General features: G+C 41.4%; 1 protein-coding gene across 5 annotated transcripts in view; it reads left to right on the top strand.

The window, feature by feature from the left end:
- The window catches only part of srrm3 (serine/arginine repetitive matrix 3), a 329,821-nt gene that overhangs the window by 264,653 nt on the left and 52,039 nt on the right, over positions 1–13,129 (top strand). For all 5 annotated transcript variants that reach the window (XM_073053804.1, XM_073053803.1, XM_073053802.1 and 2 more), the window contains one exon: positions 1,640–1,690. In XM_073053804.1, the coding sequence (XP_072909905.1) occupies positions 1,640–1,690 (51 nt within the window). The remainder of the gene's footprint in view (positions 1–1,639; positions 1,691–13,129) is intronic.

The following is a 13,129-nucleotide window of genomic DNA, read 5'->3' as shown; positions in this document are numbered from 1 at the left end:
TCTTAATGACGTTGAGTGCAAGGTTGTTGTGACACCACTCAACTAGCTGATATATCTCGTTCCGGTATGCCCTCTTGTCACCATCTGAAATTCTGCCAGCAATCACTGTATCATCAGCCAGTTTATAGATGGCATTTGAGCTATGCCTAGCCACACAGTCATGAGTGTAGAGAGAGTAGAGCAGTGGGCTAAGCACACGTAATTGAGGTGCACCAGCGTTGATTGTCAGTGAGGTGGGGATGTTAATTGCGATCCACACAGACTGTGGTTTTATGGTTAGGAAGTGGAAGATCTAGTTGCAGAGCGAGGTACAGAGGCTTAGGTACTGGAGCATTCTGATCTGGCCTGGAGGAATGATTGTGTTAAATGCTGAGCTATAGTCAATAAACAGCATCCTGACATAGGTATTTTTATTGTCCAAGTGATCCAAGGCCACGTGGGATCACATCTGCCGTAGACCTATTCTGCCGATAGGCAAATTGCAGTAGGTCCAGGTCCAGGTTTTTGCTGAGACAGGAGTTAATTCTAGCCATAACCAACCTCTCAAAACAGATGTGAGTGCTACTGGACGATAGTGATTAAGGCAGTTCACCCTGCTCTTCTTAGACAATTGTTGCCCTTTTGAAGCAGGTGGGAACTTCCGACTGTAGCAAGAAGAGGCTGAAAATATCTTTGAACACCCCGCCAGTTGGTTGGCCTAGGTTTTCAGAGCCCTACCAGGTACTCCATCCGGGCCTGTCGTCTTGCAAGGGTTCACCCCCTTGAAAGGCAGCCTGACATTGGCCTCCAAGGCATAGATCACAAGATCAACGGGTGTTGCAGGGTTCCTCATAGGTGTAGCTTTATTCTTCCTTTGAAAGCAAGCATAAAAGGCTCATCAGGGAGTGAAGGATCATGAGGTTAGGTTTTGAAAGTCTTCAGCAAACATGAATTATTACTGTTCCTACAAAGTCAAGGTCAAGTTTAATGTCCTATGCATGGGCACATGTATGCACAGGTGCAATGATAAACTTGAAGTTGTGTCAGAGACACAGCATTTACAAGAAAAGCATAAATTAAACCAAATTATACAAGATTATACATTTTCTCTACCTATGCTTCAGTTAATACTTCTTACAGATGTCAAGCATGAATAATTTATTCATATACCTTATTACAGGGGCTCCCAACTTAGAGTCCACAGACGTCTTCCTTAACAGTATTGGTCCATAGCATAAAAAAGGTTGGGAACCCTTGCCTTATAGAATGTCTTTCATAAATGGATCAATTATAATGGTAAATTAAATAGTAAATGTTCATCACATTGGGAGGTCACAAATCTAATTAAAGATATTGCAGAATATTCTAGAAATTATAATTTTATTTCTGATTAATGGAAGCAACTCCTCCATGACCTGGAAGTACTTGATGCAGATGTTATCAGCACTTTGTGGCAAAGTATACAGTTCATCAAAATTAGCCTCTTTCATTATAATGAGCAGCAGAATTAATTGTTTGCTGAGAAAATAACGTATTTTAATTATGTGTATTGTGAAATTGAGTTTGAATCAAGTCTGAAATGTAAAGCATTCCTAAGGAAATCTAGATATTGGATCTTCATTGTACTCCCCTTATTTGTGTTCATTTGTTTTATCCTTAGGTCTACAAGCCCTAAAAGCAAACGCAAAGACAGGAGCAAGCAAAGAAGGCGGTATGTTTATATCATCATTAGTTATCCTAGAAGGAATTTAGCATTCTCAAATAATCAGCCGCCTGTGCATGAAGATATTCTGAACGCTGTCTCTGGGTCCAGGGTGATTCTTGGTGTCTTTTGGGAATGATACAGGACTGTGGTGCAGGGGTCAGTTAGATAGCCTTATCGAGCTTGATTTTCCACATTTGTCTTCTCAATTTTCCTCATCTTTTCCCTTCATTTCTACAGTTATAATGACTGGTTTAAAATGTTGAATAAATGTACATTCATAAACAGTCAGGAGCCTGTTCTGACGTGGGCACCTAAAACTGACCAACTGATGATACTAAACTGAGCAATAAGATTCCAGTACACAAAGGTATTGGGGATCTTGTTGCCAACCATCAAAATGTCATTGTCACCTAAAACAGGTTCCACCAGCTTATTTCTCTGTGTTGATTGTCTTTTGTATATGCTACTTTCGGGCTTTCATTTTGAGTTCAAATTGGTACCTTATCCTCTTTCATGATGCCCAGATTTCTGGTGAGAATATCAGACCTAGTGTCTTTTAATAATGGTAGGAACCAGTGATGCTGGGGATGCTGTTGCCCCATAGCTTGGTCAAATAACTTCAGTTCTTCAAGCCAACAATTATTTAACATAACAAACAGCCATTTTGAGCTGAGAACTTCACATGTTTTACATTTGAAAATGCTGGAGTCTAGAAAAAGAAACAGAATGCTGGAAGAACCCAATGGGTCAAGTTGCATCTGTAGAAGCAAAAGGTGTAAATTGACCATGTTAGTTTGGATGAGACTAGGGTCAGAGGTCACAGATTTAGGGTGAAAGGTGAAATATTCAAGGGGAATCTGATGGGAAACTTCTTCACTCGGAGGGTGGTGTGAGGATGAAAGTGCAAGAGGTAGCTGTGGGTTCAGTTGTAACATTCAAGGGAAGTTTGAATAGGGATTTGGAGGAATGTGGCCTAGGTGCAGACAGATGGGACCAAACAGAAGATCAGGTCAGCCTGGACAAGATGGAATGAAGGGCCTGTTTCTGTGCTGAAGTATTCTATGATCATTTTGGACCAAGACCTTTATTCAGACTGATAGGGACTGATAGGCAGTAAATTGTAACAGCAAGGGGAATGGGATAGAGGTGCTGAGACTAGCTGGCCTCACTGTAGCAATGTAAAAGACCAAGGACAGACAAGAAGGAGCAATACACACAAAATGCTGGAGGAACTCGGCAGGCCAGGCAGCATCTGTGGATAAGAGTCGATTAGGTCCTGATTTTGGTTGTTTTCCAGCATCTGCAGATTTTATAGACAATAGACAATAGACAATAGGTGCAGAAGTAGACCATTCGGCCCTTCGAGCCTGCACCGCCATTTTGAGATCATGGCTGATCATCTACTATCAATACCCTGTTCCTGCCTTGTCCCCATATCCCTTGATTCCCCTATCCATAAGATACCTATCTGGCTCCTTCTTGAAAGCATCCAGAGAATTGGCCTCCACTGCCTTCTGACGCAGTGCATTCCAGACCCCCACAACTCTCTGGGAGAAGAAGTTTTACCTTAACTCTGTCCTAAATGACCTACCCCTTATTCTCAAACCATGCCCTCTGCTACTGGACTCTCCCAGCATCTGGAACATATTTCCTGCCTCTGTCTTGTCCAATCCCTTAATAATCTAATATGTTGCAATCAGATCCCCCTCAATCTCCTTAATTCCAGCGTGTACAAGCCCAGTCTCGCTAACCTCTCTGCGTAAGACAGTCCTGACATCCCAGTAATTAACCTTGTGAATCAACGCTGCACTTCCTCTATAGCCAGGATGTCCTTCCTTAACCCTGGAGACCAAAACTGTACACAATACTCCAGGTGTGGTCTCACCAGGGCCCTGTACAAATGCAAGAGGATTTCCTTGCTCTTGTACTCAATTCCCTTTGTAATAAAGGCCAACATTCCATTAGCCTTCTTCACTGCCTGCTGCACTTGCTCATTCACCTTCAGTGACTGATGAACAAGGACTCCTAGATCTCTTTGTATTTCTCCCTTACCTAACTTTACACCGTTCAGATAATAATCTGCCTTCCTGTTCTTACTTCCAAAGTGGATAACCTCACACTTATTCACATTAAATGTCATCTGCCAAGTATCTGCCCACTCTCCAAGCCTATCCAAGTCACCCTGAATTCTCCTAACATCCTCATCACATGTCACACTGCCACCCAGCTTAGTATCATCAGCAAACTTGCTGATGTTATTCTCAATGCCTTCATCTAAATTGTTGACGTAAATCGTAAACAGCTGTGGTCCCAATACCGAGCCCTGTGGCACTCCACTAGTCACCACTTGCCATTCCGAGAAACACCCATTCACCGCTACCCTTTGCTTTCTATCTGCCAACCAGTTTTCTATCCATGTCAATGTCTTCCCCCCAATGCCATGAGCTTTGATTTTACCCACCAATCTCCTATGTGGGACCTTATCAAATGCCTTCTGAAAATCGAGGTACACTACATCCACTGGATCTCCCTTGTCTAACTTCCTGGTTACATCCTCGTAAAACTCCAATAGATTAGTCAAGCATGATTTACCTTTGGTAAATCCATGCTGGCTCGGCCCAATCCTATCACTGCTATCTAGATATGCCACTATTTCATCTTTAATAATGGACTCTAGCATCTTCCCCACTACTGATGTTAAGCTGACAGGTCGATAGTTCTCTGTTTTCTCCCTCCCTCCTTTCTTAAAAAGTGGGATAACATTAGCCATTCTCCAATCCTCAGGAACTGATCCTGAATCTAAGGAACATCGGAAAATGATTACCAATGCATCCGCAATTTCCAGGGCCACCTCCTTTAGTACCCTAGGATGCAGACCATCTAGACCTGGGGATTTGTCAGTCTACTCATCACCGTTTCCTTCCTAATGTCAATCTGTTTCATTTCCTCTGTTACCCTATGTCCTTGGCCCATCCATACATCTGGGAGATTGCTTGTGTCTTCCTTAGTGAAGACAAATCTAAAGTACTTATTAAATTCTGCCATTTCTCTGTTTCCCATAACAATTTCTCCCAATTCATTCTTCAAGGGCCCAACATTGTTCTTAACTATCTTCTTTCTCTTCACATACCTAAAAAAGCTTTTGCTATCTTCCTTTATATTCCTGGCTGGCTTGCGTTCGTACCTCATTTTTTCTCCCCGTATTGCCTTTTTAGTTAAGTTCTGTTGTTCCTTAAAAATTTCCCAATCATCTGTCCTCCCACTCACCTTAGCTCTGTCATACTTCCTTTTTTTTTTAATGCTATGCAATCTCTGACTTCCTTTGTCAACCACTGTGGCCCCTTTCCCCCCTTTGAATCCTTCCTTCTCCGGGGGATGAACTGATTTTGCACCTTGTGCATTATTCCCAAGAATACCTGGCATTGCTGTTCCACTGTCTTTGCTGCTAGGATATCTGTCCATTTAACTTTGGCCAGCTCCTCCCTCATGGCTCCATAGTCTCCTTTGTTCAACTGCAACACTGACACCTCTGAGCTGCCCTTATCCTTCTCAAATTGCAAATAAAAACCTATCATATTATGATCACTACCTCCTAATGGCTCCTTTACTTCAAGATCGCTTATCAAATCCTGTTCATTACATAACACTAAATCCAGAATAGCCTTGTCCCTGGTTGGCTCTCGTACAAGCTGTTCCAAGAATGCATCCAGTAGGCACTCTACAAACTCCCTATCCTGGGGTCCAACACCAACCTGATTCTCCCAGTTCACTTGCATGTTGAAATCCCCCATAACTACTGCAACATTACCTTTGCCACATGCCAATGTTAACTCCCTATTCAACTTGCACCCAATATCCATGCTACTGTTTGGTGGCCTGTAGACAACACCCATTAGGGTCTTTTTGCCCTTACTGTTCCTCAGTTCTATCCACACAAACTCCACTTCTCCTGATCCGATGTCCCCCCTTGCAAAGGACTGAATCTCATTCCCTACCAGCAGGGCCACCCCACCCCCTCTGCCCACATTTCTGTCCCTACGATAGCACGTATACCCTTGTACATTCATTTCCCAGGTCTGATCTCCCTGCAGCCATGTCTCCGTTATCCCAACAACATCATAGTTACCCATTCGCACCTGAGCTTCAAGCTCATCCGCCTTATTTCTGACACTTCGTGCATTCAGATATAGAATTTTTAGCCCATTTCTCCTCTCTTTATTTGAATCGCTGCCTATTGTGCTTAACCCAGCTCCCCGAACTCCCATCAGGCTATACACCCCTAGAATTTTGTTGTCCTTCCTAAATTTACTTATTCTTTCTGCACATTTAACTCCATGTTCCGTCAGACCATCCCTCTGTACATGTGCCCTCCTTATCACTTGTTCCACCTCACCTTTCTCTATTACACACTTAATATTCCAGAACCGTGTAGTCCCCACCTGTCCTTTATTCTTCATCTCACTATCCTCTCTCACATTCTGGATCCCCGCCCCCTGCAAATTTAGTTTAAACCCCCCCAAGAAGCACTAGCAAACTTCCCTGCAAGAATGTTAGTACCGCTCCAGTTCAGGTGTAAACCGTCCCTTTGGAACAGATCCCACCTTCCCTGGAATAAAGCCCAATTATCTAAAAACCTGAAGCCCTCCCTCCTGTACCATCCTCTCAGCCACGTATTGATCTGTATAATATTTCTGTTCCTTGCCTCACTCACACGTGGCACAGGTAGCAATCCTGGATTGTTACCCTGGAGTTCCTGCTCTTCAGCTTCGCACCTAACTCCCTGAACTCCCTATGCAGGACCCACTCACTCATCCTACCCACGTCGTTGGTCCCTACATGGACCACAACATCTGGATTCTTGCCCTCCCTCTCGAGAATAACCTGCACCCGATCTGAGATGTCTTGGACCCCGGCACCAGGGAAGCAACATACCACCCGAGACTCCCGATCTTCCCCACAAAATCTCCTATCCGCCCCCCTGACTATAGAATCCCCTATCACTACCGCTCTCTTCTCTTCCCTCCTCCCCTTCCTAGTCTTCCTAGATTTTGTCTTGTCTGTGGACAGAAGGAAGGTATGGAAATAGCATGCAACCAAAAGCTCAAGATGGTCACTGCAAATTGGAGATTTGCAACATTTCAGGTTCCACATGGGTAGCTCACATCCCATTGGTATGGACATGGAACATTCCAATTTCAGACACCACAACCCCCCCAGTGTTCTCCTCCCACACATTCCTTCCACCCACCCACATAGTTTCCTTCTCCCTCTGTTCATTCATCTATCCCCTGCCACCATTCTGCTTTCCATTACCTTCGCAACTGGTCCCACAGAAACTGTTTTTTTTGTTGTTTATGATAGACTGCTTGAGGGGAACACAAATATAATTTCAGACTACTTTTAACACATAGAAATTTGGAGAAACAAGAAAATTTACTTTTATTGAATATAATATGGTTAATTGCATAACGGTGCTGATGCTCTGTAATAGTTCAACTAAGCTAAAAATGTTTTGTTGATGATTTTCATTTGTACTCAGTGTCTGAGGCTTCTTGCTTAAATGTCAACAACAGCCTGGATTGATGGATGCCATTTGCCCTGATATCATTTCTTATGACCACAATATCCTGGTGAAACTTCTCACCATGCTCGTCACTGACAGCGCCAAGATTTGCAGGGAAGAAGTCTAAATGGGAATGCAGAAAATGAATCTTTAGTGACATGTTGCACTTCATGGTTTTGTATGCTTGAAGCATGTTGTCAACAGGCTGCACGTAGTTCAGTGTTCTGTCGTTGCCAAGAAAATTTTCAACAAAATGCTTGAAAGCCTCCCATGCAATTTTCTCCAGTCCTACTAGAAGTTCTTTGAGTTGTCTGTCATTGATAACCTGTTTTGTGGACCAACAAAAATGCCTTCCTTAATCTTGGCAGCAATTATTCTTAATGAATTAAAATAACAGATATCGTCAATTTTTAAAAATGGTGCATAATAGAGAAATTTCATGGTGAGTTTCATGATCAGCAGCCCAAAATCCATAAGGTACACCCAAAAGTATTCAGGAAGCAAAATCTTTGTTGTCCAGTGTGATCTATCAGCTTCAGTGTGATCTGTGACAGCCTTTCTTGTTTCCTCTGCCCTGATGCAGAATCTTAACTCAAGACTTTGACTTAAATCTTTTCTCTTCATAGATCCTGCTTGACCTGTTGAGTTCCTACAGCATTCTGTTTGTTGTTTTTCATTTGTTTTCTTTCTAGTTCTCTTTGATTTCTGTAGTTCTGATGACATTACATACAATGACTATGTGGTTTAAGATGCATTGTAGAAAGTACATGGATTTCCCATTTATTCTGCATGATCCTCTGCAGTAGTCCATCAGTGCTCCACCTCTGCATTAGTGTCGGGCATGTATCCTCATCAAAATGGCAGAAAAATTGTAAATACTTATCAAGAAAATCCTACTAAAACTAGTGGATAGGACCCAGTCTATTATGGGTAAAGCCCTGTCCACCATTGAGCACGCCTGCACAGAGTGCTGTCACGGGAAAGCAACATCCATCATCATGGACCCCCAGCACCCAGATCACGCTTTCTTCTCCCTACTGCTGTCGGGAAGATAGTACAGGACCTTCACGACTCACGCCACCAGGTTCAGGATCAGTTATTACCCCACAACCACCAGGCTCTTGAACCAGAGGGGATAACTTCACTTGTCCCACCACTGACCTGTTCCCACAATCTATAAGCTCTCTTTGAAGGACTTTTCATCTCATGTTCCCGATATTTATTGTTTATTTATTCATTATTGTTATTTCCTTTTTTTGTATCTGCACAGTGTGTTGTCTTTTGCATGATGGTGGTTTTTCTGCCCTGTTGGGTGCGGTCTTTCTTTGATTCTGTTATGGTTCTTGGACTTACTGAGTATGCCCACAAGAAAACAAATTTCAGGGTTGTATATGATGACATATGTGTACTTTGATAATAAATATAATTTACTTTGAACTTCAAATTTTGAAGTCAGATGACTAGAATGACATCTGGCCTAAAAAATGAAAATTATGATGAGGGATTACATAGAATAGGCTTGTAAATCCTCATGTGATAATCAGGAGTGTGCATAATTCAGTTGTTAAAGGTAATCAAATGTTTTCATGAGATAGATGGAGAGAAAGTATTTCCTTTGGTAGCAGAGTTTGCACCAATAGGGAACAACAAAATTAATCCTCTGCCATTTAAAGCTGATAGTTAATTTGAGGAGACACTTCTTAACAAATATTACAATTAACATCCGGAATTCTGTTCTTCATGAAGATGTTGAAACTAAAGTTTGATAAAACTGAAGAATTTTATGTTAGCAGAGACACTGAGCATTATGAAAGCATGAGATGTAAATGAAGGTGCAGATTCACTGTGATCTAGTTGAATGTTAGAACATGCTCAGGATGTCAAATGGCCTTCTCTGGTGCTATGTTTAAAATGGCATACTATCTGTTTAACAGCAACATGAAAACTTGTAATAAGGCAAGATACAGTTATTTATACCTTCAGGAGTTCCATTATATGTAAATTGAAACTAAATTTGTTAATGTCTGACATAGATTTTATTACTACAATTATGAATAAACCTAAATATACTCTAGCCCTGATGATTATTGATTCTGTACTGGGAGATGGAAGTAATATTTTAGGTAAGCTTACACATGTGTGTATTTGTGCCACCCTTTACAAGTTGGCTATAGATTCATACTGAAATAATTTGACTGCTTCTCTGATTTAATACATACCCTGTTTTATTAATCCCTTGAGGTTATTAAAGTATTTTTATAATGCAGTGATTAATTAGAACAAATTCTAATAAATTTAGAGTTTATTTTCCAATTGGCATTGTAGGTTATTGTTACCATCAACTACAAAATGTAGCTTCTGCTTCCAGTTGAATAACTAGTTGACTCAAGAGGAAGAGGAAGAGAACCATCTTTCTGCCACCTCCAAACTCAATTCTTTGAGAATTCTCCTGCCCTCCTTCTAAAACTTTATTGCCCACAACTTATTTTCCATCAAACCCTTCTTTGAAACGTACCAGATATTCTGTGGAATTACCGCATATTTGGACGCCTCAGGTACAAGTAATGAAATGGAAATAGGTGTAGCTCTCTAATGCACTTCGAGCACAGGCACAGAGTTCTAGGCTGAGATTTTATTTTGCAGTAGTAAGAGGAATTCTGCACTTTTAAAGCTGTCACCTTTTGAACTGAGGGCTCAGCTCCTCTCTTTGTTAGATATAAAATATCCTCCAGTTCTCTCCGAAGAAAGAGCAAGGAGTTATCCCCTCTGTTATAGCTGACATTTACTCTTGAATCAACAGCTCAGAGATAGATTCTTGTCCTGTTACCAAATTTGTTAAGTTGACAGCCTTTCTATTTTTGTTGATTGCAAAGAGATTTGAAGTGATCCGTGGCTGTGAAAAGGGTTATATTTACATAATTCTTTTACATGTCAAGAAAGTTAAAGACAGAAGAAAGTAAATAAAATAACTGAATTGTATACGAGGGGTGATTGATAAGCTCGTAGGAGTCAATTTTAGAAAACCTAGCACATTTATTTTTCAACATAGTCCCCTCCTACGTTTACACACTTAGTCCAGCGGTCGTGGAGCATACGGATCTTGGACTTCCAGAAAGTGTCCACAGCAGGGGTGATTGATAAGTTTGTGGCCTAAGGTAGAAGGAGATGAGTTATACAGCTCTCGTTACATGCACATGCAGTTCAACTCTTTGAGTGATTATGCATAAAGTTTGAAGTTAATAACTCATCTCCTTCTACCTTAGGCCACAAACTTATCAATCACCCCTTGTACTGGCTTTCACTAGTGTCCACTGATGGTTGATGCAATGGAATAACTGCCATTGTACACTATATCTCCTCAATTAGTCAATGAAAAGTAAGGAATGTAGGAACAGAAACTGTAACAGCCAGCAGCAATTTTAATTGTATCAGAAGTAAAAGATAGATTCAGAGGAATCCTGGATGATTTGCTGGTGGTGGCAAGAAGGGATGCAGGGGGATGAGGAATGGACGCATTGCTAAATTTTATAATTTTGTTATCATGTATCTTGCTGTTAAAGGGGAGAAAAAAGCAGTATGAAAGAATAGATGGAAAGCCATCTTCATAATGAGAGTATTGTGTATGTTGAACAAGACTGAAGTAGATAAAGCCTTACACTTCGAATGGTTTGACTCTACCTTTATAAAAAAGGTATAATGATTACGCTCCAATTATAACTGTACTGTTATTGGTTAAAATATTAGCAGTTTTAATGCTAGATATTTTAATGAATGCCTGAGCAATCATTTAAAAGGATGCCTTCCAAATGGAAAGAACAAACAGAAATTCTGAAAGATTAGGTCACATCTAGGTGATTGAGCTTTTTTTTATCTTGAAGAATTTGCAGGAATCCATCTGGTTTTTAGAAAGATAATCTACTTAAGAGGAATTGTGGGAAAGGGAACAGATAAGAGAAAAAGCTGGAAACGTGCATTGGGCTAAGCGGTGCGTGTGGAAGGAGAAATAGAGTAAATGTCTCAGGTTGAAGTCCAGAACAATGAGTCGGAAGCAGCTCCTGCAGACCTGTGATATTGGCTAAGCTGGTTGTTCATGTAGTACTGGATTAGTTTTGGGTCTGTTCTTTTAATCTTTTTGATGAAGAAAGAGTCACAGAGTAGTACTGCACATTGTAAAGCATCCTAAAGCATCTCACAATGGACTTGTCAAAAGAAAATGTAACTTCACAACCCAAGGTTGACCAGACAGATTTTGAGCAGAGAAGTGGAAATGTTAATGAACAGGATTAGAAACCTGAGTTCCTGGATGCTGATGACACAGCCCAATGCACAGAAAAATATGGACTTCAAAATCCCTTCCCAAAACTCTTGAAATGTAGTGCTATGTAGTTAAAAAAAAAGGCTTAATCTGGAGCAGAGTCAAAATTCTCCCATTTCTGGGCCTCATAGAAAACTCAACCTCTGAGTTTCAATTGAAGTTTTCCTCAATGGGAAATAGTAACTTGATTTAAAATATCCCCCAAATTCATGAAATAATGAAATACCCAATGGTTGTTTCCATGATTTAGAAAGTGACTTTATTCTGAGCATACCGTCCTAACAAAAAAAGCCAGAGCAGAAGGAAGTTAATCAGCATTGAGTACAGCACAGGAAGCGGCCCTTATTAACCAAATTAACCAAAACCTATCTACCTACACATGACCCATATCCCTCCATTCCCTGCAAGTTCATGTGTATGCCTCTTAAACATTATTATTGTGTCTGCTCCCAGCACCAGCCCTGGCAGCACATTCTGGGGTACGAGGAGAGAGCAGAAAGTGGTGCTGAGGCCAAGGTTGGATCAGCCATGGTAAGAATGAATGTCCATGTTCTTCTTCCATAACTTTCACAGTGCGGTTGTATAGAACTTTGGTTGAGCAGCAATCGGAGTATCGTATGTAGTACTACAGGAAGGATGTGAAGACTCTGGGGAGAGTACAGAGGAGATTTAACAGGATTTTGCCTGGATTAGAGTGTGTTAGCTGCAGTGAGAGGTTGGATAAACTGGGATTGTTTTCTCTGGTTCATTGAAGGTTTAGGGGGCAGTCTGATAACAATATTTATGATGATGAGAGGTATAGGTAGTCAAAGTCTTTTCTTTGGATAGAAATGTCAACACCTAGACGCAGGGGTAGGCAACCTATGGCACAAATGATTTTCTAGCATGCTTTAGTCATAAATTTGAGGCAAAACATAACTAGCTTATTTAACTGGATAATTCCCATATTTCTAGTTTCTTATGGCATTTATCTGGCCCACAGGTCTGCTCATTAATACGCGATCTGGCCCACAGAGGCAAAATGGTTGCCGACCCCTGATGGAGTATACCTGAGTGACACACAAAACGCTTGAGGAACCCAGCAGGTCAGGTGGCATCTATGAAGAGAAATGGACAGTCAACTTCTTAGGCCAAGGCCTTCCATTAGGAATGGAAAGAAAGAGAACAGAAGCTAGAATAAAATGGTGGGGGGGGGGAGGGAAGTAACACAGCTGGTGAATCGAGGTGAGGGGGGAAAGTTAGGAAGGTGTGTGAGAATGGAATGGGACTAATGCAAGAAACTGCGAGGTAATAGAAGGAAGAGGCAGAGGGCTGAAGAAGAGAAATCTATAGGAAAGGACGGTAAGGCCATAATAGCCTCTGACCCGAACCATGGAATAAATGTAAGGTGAAGAACCAAAGGGAGAAAGATGTGGGTGATAGGCAGGTCAGGAGAGCAGGAGAGAAGAAAGAGAAGGGGTAAAGAGGCCAGAGGAATAAGAGAAAACAAAAGGACAAGGTTGGGGAAACAGAGGGGAGTCGTTTCTGGAAGATAGAGAAATAGATGTTAATGCCATTAGGTTGGAGA

This window comes from Hemitrygon akajei, chromosome 8 (genome assembly GCF_048418815.1).
Source record: "Hemitrygon akajei chromosome 8, sHemAka1.3, whole genome shotgun sequence".
NCBI lineage: Eukaryota > Metazoa > Chordata > Chondrichthyes > Myliobatiformes > Dasyatidae > Hemitrygon > Hemitrygon akajei.
The sequence above is the reverse complement of the archived record's forward strand: the minus strand, read 5'-3'. Positions and strand labels throughout refer to the sequence as shown.